Source organism: Trematosphaeria pertusa, assembly GCF_010094035.1.
Source record: "Trematosphaeria pertusa strain CBS 122368 unplaced genomic scaffold BU26scaffold_16, whole genome shotgun sequence".
Lineage (NCBI taxonomy): Eukaryota > Fungi > Ascomycota > Dothideomycetes > Pleosporales > Trematosphaeriaceae > Trematosphaeria > Trematosphaeria pertusa.
In genome coordinates this window covers 691,698-709,763 of record NW_022987227.1, presented here as the reverse complement: position 1 = coordinate 709,763, position 18,066 = coordinate 691,698, and the positions used below count along the sequence as shown (strand labels likewise).

At 53.5% G+C, this 18,066-nt stretch overlaps 9 protein-coding genes across 9 annotated transcripts; 3 read left to right on the top strand and 6 right to left on the bottom strand.

Moving 5' to 3' along the window:
* Window positions 1–8: 8 nt before the first annotated feature.
* BU26DRAFT_523414 (benzoate 4-monooxygenase cytochrome P450) lies at window positions 9–2,063 on the top strand. The gene is made up of 4 exons (XM_033830039.1): window positions 9–149; window positions 204–354; window positions 420–883; window positions 929–2,063. Exons 1-4 carry the CDS (start codon window positions 60–62, stop codon window positions 1,856–1,858), a joined length of 1,635 nt encoding a protein of 544 aa, XP_033678842.1. The 5' UTR covers window positions 9–59; the 3' UTR covers window positions 1,859–2,063.
* A 60-nt stretch (window positions 2,064–2,123) lies between these two features.
* On the bottom strand, window positions 2,124–4,414 carry BU26DRAFT_543302 (MFS general substrate transporter). Its single transcript, XM_033831686.1, has 7 exons — window positions 4,204–4,414; window positions 4,022–4,155; window positions 3,839–3,962; window positions 3,586–3,789; window positions 3,173–3,529; window positions 2,738–3,105; window positions 2,124–2,665 (listed from the first exon to the last, which is right to left on the bottom strand). Exons 1-7 carry the CDS (start codon window positions 4,386–4,388, stop codon window positions 2,310–2,312), a joined length of 1,728 nt encoding a protein of 575 aa, XP_033678841.1. The 5' UTR covers window positions 4,389–4,414; the 3' UTR covers window positions 2,124–2,309.
* A 306-nt stretch (window positions 4,415–4,720) lies between these two features.
* BU26DRAFT_465370 (HET-domain-containing protein) lies at window positions 4,721–7,071 on the bottom strand. The gene is made up of 2 exons (XM_033825188.1): window positions 6,248–7,071; window positions 4,721–6,103 (listed from the first exon to the last, which is right to left on the bottom strand). Exons 1-2 carry the CDS (start codon window positions 7,026–7,028, stop codon window positions 4,848–4,850), a joined length of 2,037 nt encoding a protein of 678 aa, XP_033678840.1. The 5' UTR covers window positions 7,029–7,071; the 3' UTR covers window positions 4,721–4,847.
* Window positions 7,072–7,341: 270 nt separating this feature from the next.
* Window positions 7,342–8,368, bottom strand: BU26DRAFT_492676 (uncharacterized protein). Its single transcript, XM_033826127.1, has 2 exons — window positions 8,210–8,368; window positions 7,342–8,155 (listed from the first exon to the last, which is right to left on the bottom strand). Exons 1-2 carry the CDS (start codon window positions 8,343–8,345, stop codon window positions 7,518–7,520), a joined length of 774 nt encoding a protein of 257 aa, XP_033678839.1. The 5' UTR covers window positions 8,346–8,368; the 3' UTR covers window positions 7,342–7,517.
* A 592-nt stretch (window positions 8,369–8,960) lies between these two features.
* Window positions 8,961–10,094, top strand: BU26DRAFT_109883 (uncharacterized protein). Its single transcript, XM_033819386.1, has 2 exons — window positions 8,961–9,364; window positions 9,414–10,094. Exons 1-2 carry the CDS (start codon window positions 9,126–9,128, stop codon window positions 9,838–9,840), a joined length of 666 nt encoding a protein of 221 aa, XP_033678838.1. The 5' UTR covers window positions 8,961–9,125; the 3' UTR covers window positions 9,841–10,094.
* On the bottom strand, window positions 9,964–10,840 carry BU26DRAFT_543299 (uncharacterized protein; the record flags this gene model as incomplete). The annotated part of the gene is made up of 3 exons (XM_033831685.1): window positions 10,749–10,840; window positions 10,234–10,685; window positions 9,964–10,050 (listed from the first exon to the last, which is right to left on the bottom strand). The coding sequence occupies exons 1-3, from the start codon at window positions 10,756–10,758 to the stop codon at window positions 9,964–9,966; spliced, it is 549 nt and encodes a 182-aa protein (XP_033678837.1). The 5' UTR covers window positions 10,759–10,840.
* Window positions 10,841–11,861: 1,021 nt separating this feature from the next.
* On the bottom strand, window positions 11,862–13,968 carry BU26DRAFT_523408 (aminotransferase). The gene is made up of 4 exons (XM_033830038.1): window positions 13,831–13,968; window positions 13,033–13,467; window positions 12,131–12,983; window positions 11,862–12,072 (listed from the first exon to the last, which is right to left on the bottom strand). The coding sequence occupies exons 1-4, from the start codon at window positions 13,922–13,924 to the stop codon at window positions 12,018–12,020; spliced, it is 1,437 nt and encodes a 478-aa protein (XP_033678836.1). The 5' UTR covers window positions 13,925–13,968; the 3' UTR covers window positions 11,862–12,017.
* Window positions 13,875–15,112, top strand: BU26DRAFT_109847 (uncharacterized protein). Its single transcript, XM_033819385.1, has one exon. It carries the CDS (start codon window positions 14,044–14,046, stop codon window positions 14,863–14,865), a length of 822 nt encoding a protein of 273 aa, XP_033678835.1. The 5' UTR covers window positions 13,875–14,043; the 3' UTR covers window positions 14,866–15,112.
* Window positions 14,865–17,918, bottom strand: BU26DRAFT_543297 (vacuolar ATP synthase-like protein 98 kDa subunit). Its single transcript, XM_033831684.1, has 5 exons — window positions 17,692–17,918; window positions 17,522–17,600; window positions 17,239–17,474; window positions 15,400–17,185; window positions 14,865–15,348 (listed from the first exon to the last, which is right to left on the bottom strand). The coding sequence occupies exons 1-5, from the start codon at window positions 17,818–17,820 to the stop codon at window positions 15,011–15,013; spliced, it is 2,568 nt and encodes an 855-aa protein (XP_033678834.1). The 5' UTR covers window positions 17,821–17,918; the 3' UTR covers window positions 14,865–15,010.
* Between the last annotated feature and the right edge of the window lie 148 nt (window positions 17,919–18,066).

The window sequence follows — 18,066 nt, the reverse complement described above, 5'->3', positions numbered from 1 at the left end:
CCTCACTGCTTATCTTTCGCCTTGCTGCACTTTCATCCGTACTCAATCTCCAGCTCGAGATGTCTTCAATCACGCATGTCTTTACTAGCCCAACCCCCGCAGCCTATCGTGACTGGCTGGCTCTACTCTTTGCCATTTTCCTTGGCTACGTAAGTCACACCTTGAACCTTGCCCGTCGAATGCTCACTCATACTGGGATTCAGCTCATAGCGCGTGCCGTTTACGATGTATTTTTCCACCCCTTAGCAAATTATCCCGGTCCGTTCGTCGCCAAAATATCGAAGATGCCGTCCTTTTACCACGCTGTAAAAGGCGATCGCCACATCTGGATTTGGCAGAACCATCAGATCTACGGTTTGTACCACCCCTATTTTAGCTGACTTGGCCTCTTCGAAGAGAATCTGACCGCTTATTCTTAGGGGAAAAGGTCCGTATCTCACCCAACACGGTCCTCTTCCTGGCCCCGAAAGCGCATCAAGACGTCTATGGCTCCAAGGCCAACGTGAAGCGAGCCAAATCGTATGAAGCCTGGGCCAAAAATGTGAATGAATCCAATACTGCCTTGACCACCGATCCAGCGTCCCATGCTCGGAAGAGAAAGGTCTTGAACCAGGCCTTCACGGAGAAGTCGGTCAAGCATGCGGCTACTTTCATGACCAAGCATGCCGAGAGGTGGATTGATCTACTCGTGGCTGACAATGACGTCTCTGCCGAGCATGGCTGGACCAAAACACGCAACATGTCGGAATGGAACGACTGGGTCGTCTTCGACATCCTGGGCGATCTGTGTTTTGGCCGTTCATTCGAGACCAAAGAGCCAGGGCCAAATCCCATTAGGGAGATTCCTCGTCACATCATCCGTCATGTCCGATTATTCTACCCTGTAAGCCTCCTCTCTCAGCTGGTTTCTGCTATTAAGTTATTTCAGATTCTCCAATCTCCCTTTATGGAATTCTTCGTTTGGGCCAAGCCGAAAGGCCTGGACTATCTTCTCGACTTGGTCACACCTGAGGAAGTGAAGAACTACTATAAATTCGTCGATGACAGCGTATCCGAAAGGATAAAAATGGAACAAAACAGCAAGGACACGGAGAAGTCCAGACTGGATATATTCCATTTCCTGTGCGCTGCAAAAGACCCTGTGACCGGCGAGCGCTACTCGGAGGATGCACTGCGAGCCGAAGCCATCATGCTCATCGTTGCGGGATCTGACAGCGTGTCCACTATTCTTGCCGGATTCTGGTTTTATATATCGCGCAACGAATCGGCATATACTAGGCTGACGACCGAGATCCGCAGCACATTCAAATCCTCCGATGAGATTGTGAGCGGCCCAAAACTGGCTTCCTGTGTATACCTACACGCCTGCATTGACGAATCGTTACGCATTGCGCCAGCTGGACCCAGCGAATTCGCCCGTGAGGTCCTTCCCGGCGGGACAACCATCAACGGGGAATATTTCCCACAAGGGGTAGTGGTGGGCTGCTCAAATTGGGCAATGGGCCGTAATGAGCAGATATTTGGCGATCCGAACCGCTTCCGCCCTGAACGGTACATACCTTCCGAAGCCACAGGAGTTACCGTGGAAGAAGTTAATCGAATCAAGTCGTACTATCAACCTTTCTTGATAGGCCCCACGAATTGCGTTGGGAAGAACATTGCCATGACAGAGCTTGCTCTTATCATCGCGAGGACTTTGTTTCGTCTTGACTCGCGAGCTTCTCCCGGCGAGGATCTTGGAGCCAGCCACCCAAGTCTAGGATGGGGGAGAAGGGATGAAAATCAGTATCAAATCATAGATGCGTATATCACTGTGCATGATGGACCAATGTTGCAGTTCAAGAAACGGACAGCATAATGGTAAGGGAAAGGTTTACGAGTAGTTCTTGGATATCCAACATTGTATGGTCGTTGCAAAGGATGTGGGCCATGAAAGAATTATTCTACTGCACCACGAACTCGAAGATTTGGAAGAGGGCAGTTTTAACCTAGCTATTTGACCCGGCTAGAAAGTCGTAAACGGCAAAGTCTGCAAAGTTGGCACTTCAATGAATAGTTATGCCATTACTATTCCCTCTCTTGCCTTGTGGAGACAGAAGGATCAATGGAAGAAAGAAGCAAAGGGTGTGAGCGAGTTGTGCAACGCGGTAACGTGCACTTTTGTACACCCCTGGCGCGCATGAGGTCCCCAGCATTGGGTTGAAGGAAGCTCCGGAGCCCATTGCCAAACTCGCAAAGCGCTGTATTATGAACTCTGCCTGATAGTAGTGTACAACGCCGCCATTGCTCCGGAGCCTCTTCCTCAGCCCTTACATCCTTCCACTGCCAGCGACCACGTCATTATCCATAGATGGCCTCAGTGCCTCGGGAAGAGATTCTTTGCTAAGCATTACCAGACCGGCTGGAATATGCGCCGCCGCAAAGCCAATAAGAATAGTCATCTGCAAATCGAAACCACGATGAAAACTGTCCCGCACGTGAGCCTGCGTATCCTCAGGAAGGGAAGGGATCATCTCCAATCTTTCCAGAATTGCATGCGTCTGCTCCGGCGGGATGGCCTCGAGCAATGCATCCCGTATGTGCGGCGTAGAAATGCAGGTGACGACGGCGAGAGCAACGACGCCACCGAGAATCCTGAATTGGGCTACAGTGCCTGTGCCAACGGCTATGAAGATGTCAGAGCGTTTCCCTGACAGGAGAGACCGCAGACGGCATATGAGGAAACAAGGAAACATACCTAAATCTCGCTTCTCCATTTTGATTGGAACGAGGAGGAAGGTCGCTGTACTGACGAAGCCAATGCCAGTGCCAATCAATATCTGGAATCCGTATTGCTGTGGTAATGTTTCCCTGCTAGTTGTAAGTGTCGCAAAAAGTGCGACACCAATAGTTTGGAGAGCGCCGCCTATCAATAGAAGGGCGTTGGGTGTAACGAGCTTCTTGTCCAAGAGTATGGCTGAGCAAACCGAGCCTACAGGCGTCATCAAGGCAAAAGGTAGAAGGCGGACTCCAGCAGCAAGAGGATTCATGCTGTACAACACTATGAAGCGTTGCGGTATCTGCACGGTGCAGGCTGCCATCACGCACCCCGAGAAGAAAGTGTTTCTGCTATTCGTTAGCCTAGATATTCGAAGATATGGAGCTGTAGAGGGCGAATGAGGGCGGTCCGTACAGTATGATGCTTATAGAAGCGCGGTGGACCAAGAAGCGCCAAGGGAACACAGGCTCCGGGACGGTTCGTCTCGTTGTAGCGTACCACTGCCAGGTGAGGAAGCCGACAAAAAAGAAGCCCGTGACTAGGAGTAAGGGCCAGACGAAACCGGAGCCAAAGGAAAAGCCCTCAGACGCTTGCTGGAGCGCAGTAGTCAATGGCACGGTTATGCCGAGAAGCATTGTGCCTCCGAGCACATCGAACCTTCTCAATCGTTGGGCGATTGACTCCTCTGCGCGATTCGCCGCAGGTTCTCTAGATAGTCGTTTAGGGAAAACTAGAAAGAGAACGACGCCAGCAAAAGCGATCACCGGGATACTAACGAATATTAGCTAAATTCCGACGAGACCAGAGAATACAGAACTCAAGCTTACTTTATCAGGAATATCCATCTCCACTCCCCCTTTGAAGTAAGCGCTCCTCCGACAAGCGGACCCGTCAAGTAAGACAATGAAACGACCGTATTCGTCACGCTCATAGAGACTGCATACTTTGAGGGAGGTATGAGCTCAAAGAACACTAAGGCGAGGGAGAAAATTCCGGCGGCTCCAATGCCCTGGAGCCATCGAAACATAATGCTAGTTTAACGTTAGAACATGAAAGAGTACATCTTGTTGGAGAACTCACAGTTGTACAAGCGTTTGAGCCGCCCCGCATGCTCCAGAGAATACAAGAAAGAAGACCATGGCCGCGAGTAAGCAGGGTTTTCGGCCAGCGATATCTGAAGCTTTGGCCCATATGATGGGAAACCCTAGACGTGTTAGTTACGGTCATGAGAGGGCTTAGCAATAACCTAGAAGTACTACCTACCGCCAAAAGTCAACAAGTAGGACGTGAAGAGCCAGGAACTCTTAACGTAACCACCCACGTCGTTCGTGATGGTAATCACGGAAGTGCTGACGATGGTGGACTCCAATAAAGTCATGAATAGGGCTAGCTCGATCCTGGCAACGGTGAGCACACCCACCAGAAGTGAGTTTCTAGAGGCTCACCCAAGGTATATCAAGGACAACTTTAAAAACCCCACCTCATAGCCTGAGAAAACGGCTTCGGCTGTCACTTCAACCATTACCGCGTTCGGAGCTTGTCCGATGTTCTCCGTTAACTGATTTGCTAGGCCCTTTTCGTCATCCATGGTCGCTTGGGACAGCTCGGTGTTCGTTGGATTCAGCGGCATTCTTCATATGAAATTGTCTCTGCTCGACACTCCGTACGTTCTTCGTGGTTTCGCGTGTTGAAGGAGGTGGAAGACGGCGGAACATTGATTGAGGCACAGTCGACCCACAAGCGTCTGACTGCATGCACCTAGACGGATAGGTAGGCCGACAAGGATTCTAATTGCGCAGTCATTGCATCCTTGCAACTTCTGCAGATTGCTTTGTCGATGCATAGCGCGTCCACTACGTACGTCAACATCAGGTAATGCACCAAGACTATCACCTTTGAAGGGATACTCGGTCATAACAATCAGGAATGCAAATGATAACCGATGCTGGAGGAGGGGCGTATATCGTATGTCTTGTTTGTAAGGCTGGAGTGAACCGGATAATAAACGTAGCACTCCTTTGATGCTGAAAACTCCCCCATCAGATTTCCGCAACCCATTCTCACATATACAACGCTTTCGCTGCCAAGCTTACACAAGGATAAACTCCTTCCGTGGCTCACCGCTCTCTTCCCATTCCCTGACCACCTGCCCTTCCATGATGCCATGCACATAACACGCACCGAAGACTTGGTATTGCTCTCCCTTCGGCCGCAGCAGAATCGGCAGCCCGCTCCCAAACAACACCGCAACGACATCCTCAACCTGCACAACCTCGGGCCCAAGACCCAACATCCCTTTCTTCGTGATGAAAATTGATCGTGCCTGGAGACAAACCGAGCTCGCTCTTGAGAAGCGGCGCCCGATTGTGACCAGGTCAGTAGTAAGGCCACTGACAGCATCGGGCGGTGGAGCAGCGGCGACTGTATCATCCCTATCAGCCGAATATTCACTGTCGGAGTCGGAAGGAGGTTCGACTGGTGTTTCCGGAGCCAAGGCGCTGGGATTACACGCTAGGAAAAAGATAAGTTCGGATATGCGTGCGGCGAGATCAGACACTGCGGCTTTCAGGTCGAGATCCATGCCGGCCGTGAGGAGGAGCGCGATGGTTTCGAAGTCGGTTTTTGTTTGAAGGGTGCGGACCAGTTGCTTGAGGCGCTCCGCAGTGGCGGTGTCATCGCCCACTGTGTCTGGATCCAATGCATTAAGGACTTCTGCTATGACATCGACTTCGATCCCGGAAATGGATAGAGCAGTACTTTTTGCGTCGTCTGCAGGGCGTATCTGGGGCTGAGTGTCGCCATGGGCCCGAAATACAGCGTGGGGAAACGGTTGAGCGAACGTCTTTCTCGAGAAATCAGGAACCCAGGATGCTTGCCAAGGCAGAATGGGCTCGGAATCAGGATGTTCGACCATACAAAGGACATCAGCAATCCTGAGCTCCAGCAGACACTTCCTAGCGACGCGCTCGTACACCTCATACTCGGACAGCTTATAATCCGGTTCAATGAAGAACTCTCCTTCAGAAGGATCCGCATCCTTAGTGGCGAGCCCAATAAGCGCATACACCTTGTCACGGGCGTCCGTGGCGTTGAAGTGGTCGGTGTTACGGAGTAAGTCGAAGAAGGAGAGATGTGCGGTTTGGCCGCGTGAGGTGCGGTGCATCATGGCGCAGTTGCGGAGGCCGGGCAAGGCAATGCTGTGATCGTGAAAAGTGGAGAGGAGGTCCTCTTCTAATCGGACTGCGGTCAGCGCGACCCAGTCGAAGTCCACGGCGTAGGAACCCCAGAAAAGGGTCGCTGATGATGCAAGGGCTACCTCCTGATAAACCCAGATTCGAGTGAACCCTGCGTATCGTTATCATTAGCGACGTATAAACCTAGGGACGACAACGCCTCGATCGCAGCTTTTACCAACAAATTAGAAATGCTCACTGACTGCGAAGAAGTTAGCATTCTGATGGGCTACCCCTTAGCTAGACTGCACGAACCATGGGCAAGAGAAGAGAGGGACAAGCGGACGTAAGGTATCCGGGGTCAACGTCACGGGGCCCCTTCTCCGGTGCCTCTCACAGCCAACGTACGAGAGCGAGTCCACGTAGCTTGCTGGCCTACCAGTGTCCTTCTCCACCGCGCCGTACTCTTGAGCAACGATACGACACGATAATTCTACCGCATTCCGGACGTAATCATAGTTTTTGCCTTCACCCGGATCTCCCAACGAGACGAGTACGCGCGACGCTCTCGAGTAAATGTCGCGCATGAGCTGGACCTGGTAACTCTTCTCTTCGAGATCGCCCTGATTGATACAGAGACCGTCTGCCCAGATGAGGCGCCCTCTCCTAGGATGCCGGAAGAACCGCAGCGCGTCGTAGAGACTCTGCTGGATACGCACCAATGTACCGTTGCAGACGATGAAGGTTTTGCGTTTAGGATCGCCCCACGTATAGGAAAGTGCCTCGTAATTTAACCTTTCGTCATCAAGCGAAACGTGAATCAAAGAGCAGCGAATGATAAGGAACCAGTATCCCGGATCCAACTTCAGCACCCTTATCCATCGCGGTCTGGGCAAGGGATCGTACTCGAGGTCTGAATCAGGAATGGGCGGCTCTGCATTGAGGTACGGACCATCGTCTTGGTTGTCGGAGTAGGGAGAGAGGGGTTTGAAATCCCGGGCTTCGAGGGCGGCTAGGTACTCACGGCTGTACTCGGTGTTGAGAGGGTCATCTCCGCTGTTGCTAGGGGGAAATTCTGGGAAGAAAGCCGTGGGCATTAGTATAGACGTTTGAACGAGGAGGTAGGCTATTCGAAGGGTGTATAAATGTAGGGAGGTTGCAGCCGCAAATCTTGGTCTTAAAGGTCGCTCCTTGTGCGCCGATGGAGGCGCCGTAATACGCCGCCATGTCTTAAATGGATGGATTTAATCGAGAGGGAACAGGGCATCTGCAGCTTTGTGTCTCAGGCTGACGGCTGCGGCGAATCAGACAAGGACGAGACGAAACGTCGCCCACATCAAGAGCCGGGGCCACCTCTCATGCTCGGTCTCGTACGCCCCACATCAGCAGCAGGTAAAAACAGTGTCTCTTATAGGAACAGAGCTATGAGAGGAAGGTGGCGGATTAACAAGCGCTACACCGGCGCTTAGGCTGCAGTCGGCGGTACCGGGCATTTATGTGACACGGTTGGGGCCATCCTGAAAACGGACGCGCCTTACGTTGAGAGAGTTATTGCTAGTGGCCAGGGTCTATACTGTGTAAGTCTTTTATATCAAAGCTCCTGCATTCATCATTATCTCCTCTTTGCGCCGCCTAGCCTCGAGCTTCGCCTCTTTCTTAGCCAGATACTCGTCGCGCCCCTTCCGCTGCTCTTTCCTCTTAGCCTCATGTTCAGCCTTTAGTCTCTCATACTCTTGAGCCCTCCGCTTCTCCGCTTTGATCTCCTTCTTGATCTTCTTGCCCTCGGTCGAACCGATATGCCACGGCTTAGACAGCACCTCCTGCTTGAACGCAGCAGTCTCCGCCCAAGCCTGAGCTTCCTCATTCGTGGTCGAGACTGTCCAAATCCTCTTCAATTCCAATTGCTTCAGGCCGCGAAACTCGGATATAGTGCATTTTGCTTTTATGACCGTTCCGATGTCCAATCGCTGGTGATCGATGGTTATTTCGAACACGCCGAGCTGGCTGATGACATCCACATTGTCGATTGCAGTGTTCGATGGACTCTCGACGGGGTTATATAGGTCCGGAGTGAGCCGCACGATCTTGACCTCGATGCTCACGCCGCTGCCGTCGTCCACAGTAAGAACGGCGTATTTCGGGTTGATGTCATCGATCGCGACAACGACTCCGACGAGACGCACAAATCGGATAGGGTGGTTGAGGTGGAAGTATATGCGCTGGCCTAGAGTGCGACGTGTCAGCGCTCGTCATAAGAGACGGTTGGGTAGTGAAGTACTTTGGAAATTGGGCTCAGAGCGCAGCGCCTGAACATCGGCTGCGGTCAGCTTCACCCAGGCATTGTAGGTAGGCGATGCCCTAAAGCAGTATGCCGGATACAGTCGGTATTTGGGCGCTGGTAGATGCGTGGACATATCATGTTGCGTTAGTGATGGTGGTGAGGGATGGAGGGCATGAACGCGCCAGCCAGATAAACACCCTCCCGCGCTAGCACGTGATGTCCCAACACGGACTAGCGCGGACATGCAAGCTGCACGATGATCGCGGCACATGCAAGAAAGCCTGCAGCAATCACCACACCACTCCGGCGTAAAGCCCATCCGGCTGAGCCGCTTTCAAGGCTGAGCACCTTTCCAGGGAGAAATCAAGGCCCTTTCACCGTGACAGCTCCCATCACTTCGATTTGCAATGCCAGCACAGTCTCTGGATGAGGGGTAGCAAACTGTGTGAACCAGGCTTCCCGGCCCACAACGCTCCGTCCCACCTCAACACCGCCGTTTCTGTCTCCAGTACTCGATGTACAACTAGCCAACAAGAACCTCTAGCGGAAGCCGGGCAAACAAGACCGGGGATTCCAAGATAGCGATGTGGCTCACCCCACTCGCCGGCGTCAAGCCGTCATGACCTACGGGGCTGACCACCTTGCTGCAGCACCGCAGCTCGGCCAGCTCCTCTTTGAGCTTTCTCCAGGGTCCTGTCGAGGTCATAAGACGGTGTCGCCGCCCGCCGCTGTGGCCGGCCATTTCACCCGATCGCTTTTTCATGTCCTGTCTGCTGGCCAGCTAGACGAGCGTGCCTCGAAGGCAGTTTTTACTAACCAAGGCGTCAACAGCTCTGCGCAGCCTTTAGCTCTACCTTATCGTTGAAGCTTGCCCTGCTTGCTTCCTTTTGCAACCCCCGTCTATTCCACAGTTATGCGACTCAGTCGCCTCCTTCGCGTCATTTCCTTCCTACCTGTCGTTTGCGTCGCAGAACCCAAAGCGCAACCCGAAGCAGAAGCAGAAGCGGAACCCCAGACATACCAGAACAACGCGCCAGTCTCCGGCGCCATCTATATCGTCAACCCAGATGGCCAGGCGGTCACGGCGGCCGGCGCGAACATGTGCCCAAGCTACGCTTCGCTAAGTTGTAGCAATATGGGCCAGCCCAGCTGGTCAGCATAGCTACTCCAGAACGACGAGTGCAAAATTGACCAGTCGCAGGTGCTGTCCGAGCGGATATACGTGCGCGGCTCCTGCGGATTCGAACGGCATGATCGGTTGCTGTCCGTCCGGAAGCTCCTGCGGTGGGAGCGTGAACGTCGCATCTGTCACAACTGTGACTGTGTACGGGGCACAACAGACGTCTGTCGTGTACGTCCAGCCTGCGCCGACCACAGTAGTGGTCTACAACAACCCGACGACGGTGGCTGTCTACAATAACCCTACCGTGCAAGCGGTAGGCGGTTTCTGTCAAACGCTTACAATGGTGGGAGCCGGCGTGCCAACTACGAGACAAGGCGAATGCGGTACGATCTTGATCGTGCCACCAAGCGAGGGGATAACGAATTATAGGGTGGTTGGATACGGCATGGGCGGAGCTCTTATTCTTTTGCATCTCGCAATTGGGCGCATGTTTCATTGGATCTGAACGTGAGTAGAGCTGGCACATGGGTATAAGGCATGACTGGATCTAGGGTTTACGACTATACGATTTACGAGTATATATCTACTCCGCAACCATAAATCTTCAGTCCTCTTCGTATTGACCACTTCAGTTTCCCTTCTTCGCATCTTCCTCCTCATTCTTCGGCACATTAATCATTTTCGGCACCGAAACCGCGTTCAAATGTCGAAAAGCCTACACAAAGCCAATTAGCAAAGACTTTTAACACATAGCAACCTTTTTGACCCGCACAAAGAAATGCGCAACACGAACCCGCCAGACCCTCGTCTCCCAAGTCCAGCTCCACACCCAGAAGCCCCACGCCATCCAATAATACACCCACCAAAACGGGCTCAGCAACTGGAAGACAGAACTCACATTCGCAATCGAACTATCAGGCAGCTTTCCATCCCACTTGTCCTCAACCTTACTAATCCTCCCTTGCTCATCCAGATGAATCGCAACCAGGCTCTGGATCGTCTGCTCCTTGCCAATGCCCTTCACAACATACCGCGTCTTTAGATCCATGAGAATCGGGTTCCCAGCATCCTTGACGCTGTGGTGCAGCCGCTCAATCTCGCTGAACGCGGACTGCAAACCGTACCACTGCGCAGCGTACTTGTCGCGCCCAGTCGCGATGGTGATCGGGTCAGTGAACGTGGCGTCGTCCCGCCAAAGGGCGAGTTTAGCCAGGGACGGCCAGCCCGCGAAGAGGTCGAGCACGGAGCCGACGATCGTGCGTTGTTGCTCCGAGAGGGTGACGCCCGGGGCGGTCTGGATGTCGGTGCTTTCGATGTTGAGGTTCCCGGAGGGGTTTACAGATGGTACGCCTGCAGACCGACCACAATGTTAACACGATCCAGAGGAAATGAAGCTGGCACGAGCTTGCTTACCAGTAGACATCTTGGCTGTAGCTACTCTCTGTACCTGGTTAATCCGTGACACAGCGGGCTTTGTAAATGTTCGTAGTAGAAGTGACTTGGAGCAAGCTTGCGGAAGAAAAGGTCGCATTTGCAGGGTCTTAGGGTATTGCAGGTAGTAACTTCTGCGCAAAGACAGTTTTTGAGCTTTCTTTATTCTAAATATGTTTCCTCCGCTTCTACTTCTACGCGTCACAGCTCAGTCAGAGACGCGCTGATGCTCCACGTGCGAAAGTCATGACGCCATTGGTATGCATGCATGCGCCAAGCGATCGCGAACCCATAGGTGCGGAAAATCGGAATATGCATTGTAGACCTGGGAAATGGATTATCTTCTACGGCAATAAAACTTCGGAACTTCTACTAAACCCTTGTCTCTTCACGGAACGCTACGAAGTCCTGAGAGAGGTGCCCTTGTGGCCAGTGGTGGCAGTGGTGGTGGTGTAACCAGGCCATCGACTTCCACAGCGACAAGTCTACAAAGAGAATAGAATAAAATACACCTCCCCTACCAATCCCACCAATCCCAAGCACACACATCAACACCTTACTATCCCTATCCTCCCCTTCCCCCTTCGCATGACAATCACAAGCCCACTTCTGCGCATTCCCCTCAAGCCAGACTATCCGCCTCCCATTCATTTCATTCTCCATTTAGCCCGAACAACGCAGGCAGGCAGAAAACGGACGTAACCTTAGCCCCAGATCGGCGGAACAGCATGTGGGACGTTGCTTCCAGGCGGGATAAGATATGGGAGACACGCAGCTAAGGAGGTGGAAGGAAACCGGCGGGTTGGAGAAGGGAAGGAAAGGAATGCTGAAAGCTGGGGGTTGCGTAGCGGGATATGGCTTTAGTTTGAAACTCGTGTCTATGATTCGTTGAAGCTAAGTTTGGTATGATATCGTGCATGTGTGTGCTTTTAGAGGGGTTTGAATCCACCCCACGCAAGCTCGCTAGAGTACGTTGTACCGGAAAAGCGCTGGCGTGACTTCAAGCGAATCTCGTGCTTGTGAAAGACAATTAGCAAAAGTGAAGTATGTTGGAGGTTTCAACAAGGGTCAAGACCAAACGAAGTGCGTTAGATATCCAGTACCTCTATAACCTATAACCAAGTCCTCAGGCCTACCCTAGGCATCCCGTCCCATTCCCAAGACGACCTTAAAACGCTTTAGATATACATATCCAACCTTAAAACCATTTTCCCGAATACATTTTTTCTTCTCCACTTCCCATTATCCCCCCTACGCACCACCTCTGGGCCGCATCTGGTGGATAGGGCGCGGATTGTCTCGGTGCCTATCGATGCGTTGTTAGCCAACCCTCGATTTAACTAAAAGGGAGAATTCAAACTCACTTCTTAACGATGCGCTCAATAGCATCCATACCCTTCGCCAGGACATCCATTTTCGGCCCATAACTAAGCCGCACGAAGTGATGGCAAGGCGAATCGAAAAGGTCCCTACGCTTCGAGGGATTTAAATCGAAGAAGATGCCCGGCACGACAATGACCTTCTCCTCCAGACAGGCGGCGAAGAAGTTCAGGCCGTCGTTGATGCTCTCGGGCAGCCCAGACAGATCCAGCCATAGGTAGAAGGTGGAGTTGGGCATGAAGGGGAATGTGAAGCCCATCTCCTGCAGGCGGCCGATGACGAAGTCGCGCTTGGTGCGGAAGTGCATCTGCAGAGCGCGCATCTCGTTGCGCACGCGCGGCGGCTCGAGCATCTGCACGGCGGCTTCTTGGAAGGGCACGTTGCACCCGCCGTCGAGATACGAGCCGCAGCTGCCAATGGCCTGGATGAACTCCTTGGGGCCGAGAACCCAGGCGACACGCCAGCCAGGCAGCCGGAAGCGCTTGGTGAGCCCGTCAAGGATGAGCACGTCGTCCTCGTCGACGTCCTCGACGTTGTCCGCGGCGGACATGACGGCGCCGTCGCAGTTGGTGGTGTAGTTATAGCCGCAGTAGAACTCGTCCATGATCAGAGTAGCGCGGTCGCGGCAGATATTCTGGATCTGAGCGAGCTCGGGATTAGTCACCATCTGGCCGGTGGGGTTACGCGGGTTGGAGGTCAGGATGACGGAGGTACCGCGGGCGATTTCTTCGGCGATCTTGTCCGGCGACATGTGGTACTTGTCGTCTTCGCCGAGGGGAATAGGAATAGCAGCGATGTTGCGGAAGAGCGACAACATCTCGTTGTACGCAGTATAGTCTGCGTCCGTTAGCCCCACGGCCATCTACTCTACTAGAGATGCACGCACCGGGAATGAAGAAGCCCAAGTAGCAGTTGCCCAGCACAGCAGCGATGCGGATTAAGCCCGCACGCCCCCCTGGCACAATACACACGTTCTCCCACGTATACTGGCTCTTCCTCCACTTGCGATGGTGCTCGTTATACAGCTTCGCGACCGCTTGCCTTAGTGGCTTGATGCCCGCTGTCGGCCCATACTCGCGTCCATGGCTGCTGATATCCACCTCTTTGGGCCTTTCGAAGCACCCCTGGATCTCGTCGTCGACCTCAGGCGCACCCTGTCCCAAGTTCGCCCATGCCTCTGGGTCCTCAAGGAAGCCGTGCTCGTAGGCGCGCTCGGAAGTCCATACAACGCCGGTCGAGGCGCGCGTGGGGTCAAGGCCGGCGTGCGGCTTATGGCCTTCGTGCGATTGGCGGAATTGGCGGTGGATTTTCGAGGTGAGCTCTGTTGGGGAGGGATCGGTTAGCTGGTTGAGGCTCGGGTAATATGTGTCTCAGGACAACAGTGGCTGGGGTTGGACATTGCGCGACATTGGATTGGGATTGTACGAGCGTGGAGATGTAGATCGGAGAGGGATGAGGTGTGGATGCGTTGGGCTTATGGGGGTACCAAAATCAGGAAATGGACTGGCGGATACTTCTTTCCGCTTGCACTCGCAGGAATCAGCAATTGGGCGCCCTAACAGGCCTCCAATTCTCATTCTGCAAGCTCTACAGGAAGAGCCGAAGCCCACAAGCGATGACGTCGCCAGTCGAAAAAGCAATGCGGAAACCTCTCAAAGAAAAAGCTGAACGGTTTCAAACTCACCACTCTCGGTAGGATCCTTGCTGCTCGAGAATCTCCTCTGGCTGAAGGTCCCCGAATGCTTGAGTATAGGTACTTTGGCGGCAGAAAACGACATGGTGGTAGACGTGGTAGCTAAGCTTTCCTAGCGCGCTTGGTGTGTGGAAAGTCGGTACGGAACGAAAAGACCGTAAGGATTGCGCTTTCCAATTCAACTGCAGTACCACAAGGTGGCGTATGGAAAACCAACGGCAGAGATTCGAGAAAGAGGAAGAAGAAAGGCTCCCGGGAAAAAAAAGTCGCGGCACGACTTTTATAAACGCACCAGCTCAAGCTTCGTTCGCTGGACCACCCACCGCAGCGGCGCCCAAGCTCCTCCCAGCTGCCTCAGCCACTTGTATAATCAGGGCAGGTCACCGGCATATGCCCGACACCGTGTCTCACCCCTGGGCCACCCAATCAATCTGCTTTGCTGCCACGATCCCTGATGCGCGGCCCGCCGCCTCGAAGCTTCGCACACCGCCGTCACTGTCCCCACGGCTGCAGCCTTATCTCCACCTGCTGGACTCACTTGGACCGGACCAGCCTGACCGTCGAGCTTCAAGTTGCGGTCTGAAAGGATCTACCGTCTATTTTGCAGAGAGACAGAACGGGACGAATCGAGGGTTACAGTACTTCGTAGCAGACCGAGTAAGCAGTCTGCGAGCCCAACGCCTCAGCCGCACGTCGCTGCCTCTTCCGTGCTCGCGCCGCTTTCGAGCGAGACGTCCATATCCAGGATGCGCCTCGCACAGCCATCTCTTCTCAGGGGCTGCGATGGCGACCGAGGGGATAATGCCGCAAAGACAGGCCGACAGTAACGTGCTCGCCGCGTGTTTCTGCCAACAATTTTTGCCTCTTTTGCTGCTTCCGCTTTCCGATTCCGACAAGGCGGCCATACCGGAACCCAGAGCACTGTTCAACGCGCAACACCCACCCGAAACGCTAACTGTCCGCGCCCCGTCTCCCAACCGTAACACCATCCTGCGCGATTTAATCTCAAGCCATATGAGTTGCTGACGGTACATACAAAGTCGTGTACATTCTATATACACACCACGGGCCAGCCAACGTCGCCACCGTAGCGCATGTGGCGACGACCCGCGCACTCCGGTTGTTATACTACACGGTACATTACTCAAGGAAAGGGAAAGCAAACGCCCAGCTATTCTACCGGATCCTCCTCGAGTATCTTCTCAAAACTGAATGGCTCGAAAGGCACACCGTCGCCTATGAAGTGCTTGCTCATCGCTTCGACCCAGTGGAGACGCAGCGAGTGCAACATGGCGCTGGTGCCCTCCATGACACAGAGTACAAAAACTGTCAAGACGAACCAGCCGTAGAAGACCACTACCATCATGATCGATCCCGCAATCCCCGTCACGCCGAACGCGTTCTTCATCGTCATGTCCCACAACACGATCGACAGGCGCTGATGAGCGAGCGACAAGGCCCAGAGACGGAGGTAGGATGCCGTATGCGATACGCAGTTGAGACAGAATTCTGTCCCATGTTAGCCACATCTGCGAGATCGCAATAGAGACAATAGCTTACCGATGGTGTGGATAACCTGATGAATCATGATCTCGCCGAAGTCGAATTCCTCGTGCTCTTCGCCATGCCCAATGTCTTGCGTGATCATAGCAATGCCGTCCTCATCGTCCCCAAAGCTCTCCCGTCCGCCATTGAGCGTGCGGCCCTCCTCGTCTTCGTCATCGTCCAGGGCGCTGACCCGAGTGCTCTCTCCAATACCACGGTAGCCCAGGGCGCGCGCCTTGTTGTGTTCCCATCGGAGGTAGAAAGGCTTCAGGAAAAGCAGAATGGGCACACAAACGACAGCCATGAGCAGTAGAATGATCTGCACTGTAGCTTGTCCCTTGTACAAAGGAGCTTTAGGATCCTCAAGCGTACCAGGTTGGAGGAACATGTAGATCAGCATGTTCAACAAACTAGGCGGGTTCTGTCCTCGAGCCGCCCAGTCAACACACCACTTGTAGACGATGCAGAACGCCAGGTATCCGAAGATGGACTGGAAGAAGATCAGCCCTGGGAGGAAGTTACCCCAGATGTCGATCGGAGTCTTGAAGTAACGCGCGTTGACGAGCGACCACATGAGGGAGAAAGTCATGTGGGTCCAACCCAGGAGGATACTGAGCTTCATCTTGTAACTGTTGCTGAAGAGCAGGTCGTTGTCCGTGTCGTGCCACATGTAATCCAGCCCAAAGGGGTATGTGTGGCCCTCGACGCGGGAGGCAGTAGGGCCATGGCCATCGTTGTCCCACGCCCACATGGATTTGAACCATGGAAGCGATAGCGAGAAAGCATCGCAGTAGAGCAAGCCGGTATAGATAGAGAATATACCCATCATAAAGACAATGTACCGGCCGTAGAATATCATGGAGAACAGTTCGTCCAGTTTAGCCCGCTGAAGCGGGCGTTCGTAATAGATCATGGCCAGCGCAGCGAGGAGGAGGATGGTACCGTGGCCGGCATCACCGAACATGACCGCGAACATGAAAGGGAAAGTGACAATGGCGGGGAGTGCGGGATTGATTTCACGGTACTTGATCGTGCCGTAGGCGTCGATGATGGTCTGGAAAGCGAGGGTAAAGCGGTTGGTCTTGAAGTAAGTCGGTGGCGTCTTCGTAGTCTTGATCTGGTTCACGATAGTAGGCACGGACAGCCCAGCCCGATCGTTGACGTCTGAAAGGGTGGACTTGATCAACCCAAGTGAGTTCGTCGGCGCCCAAGCCTCAGCAATCAGCGTCTTTCGCTGATGGTCGTACGAGAACTTGTTCAGCGTTTCATAGGTCCCCTTCTCTTTCTTGATGATGACCATCCACGCGGCCAGGTTGCGGCTAATGGCCGTCAGCTCCGCATCCAGCGTTGATTTCGTGTTCCGGAGGACGCTGGCTAGGTCGCTCAGCCGGCTATTGACCTCTCGGATTTGATCGCGACGGAGCTCGCTATTCTCGTCCACGCTATAGAGGTCGGCGCCCATGGACTCGGAGATCTTCCGAATTTTTGCAATAATTTCTTTGCCGTGCGCGAAAATGATGAACACATTTTTGTTGATCTCCTCGTTCGTCTCTGGGTTAATGATGGGTTCCGGAATCTCGGACTGGTTCATGTATAGGTTGCCACGAAGCGTTCTCCATAGGATCCTTTCAAAGGCTGCAATGCGCTCGCGAGGGATGACACCAGCCACAAATCCAATATTCATGACAGAGAAAGATCGGTCCGCTGAGGCCTCGCCTTGGCCGTGGTGTTCGACGTCTTGGAGGAGAGGCGCATCATCGTTATCGAGGGAGTGGCGGATCTCCTCGGTTTGACCGCGGGCCTACCAGTATGTTAATTGGGATATTCAATGCTGCAGGTTTTCGGGGCACACACCCTGTCGAAGAAGCCACCCGCCTCCCTGAGCACCCACCTCCACTCCGTGAGCTCGACCTCTCGCTTCTTCAGCGTCTCGTAGCTCTCATTAAGAGACGAGATTCGATTCTCCAAGCTCTGGCATTTATCGGAGAGCTCGTCAATCTCGGAAGCGGAAGGCGAGGCAAACTGGTTGTTGAAATCGTAAATGGAACGCATCGAAATGCTGGCCTTGTCCATCTGCGAGCGGAAGTATCCTTTTCCGGGTTAGCCGCAGCTCACCCCAGTATTTCTTCTAACGTACGAAGCTGCCGCTCGACATTGTCCAGTCTACGGATCTCTTGCGTGAAGGTACGTTGGAAGGCGGTCGTCTCGGAGTTGAGCTAGAAGAACAAGGAAGTCAGCGCTTGTTCCCATCAAAGCCCATCCGCAAAGCTTCATTCCCCGACCTGCATCCATCTAGATGTCACTCACATCTCTGAAGTCCATGACACCAAGCTCTCCGAGGCCGGAAACGACTTCGCGCCCTATCTCGTTAGCGATGTAGAGCTGCGTCAAGGACATGTCCGCCGAGCGAAACATGGTATCCTTGTGGGGCGCCATGATGGCGGCTCTAGAGACAAGCGTATCCGGAGGTGGGAGCTTGTCTGATCGAGTCGCGGCGTATCGGTGAGGGATGTGATGGTTGATGGATACAGCTGCCTCGAGCTGTGGCCGATGATGCAGGCATGGGTGACAGGTGCCAAGGCTGATAGCTTAGTCATATAAGATCACGTGGAGTGCAAATCCCCTGTCCAGCACCAAGTTCCCGATCCTATGCATTGGGATGAGGCCTTGGCATTCCAAACG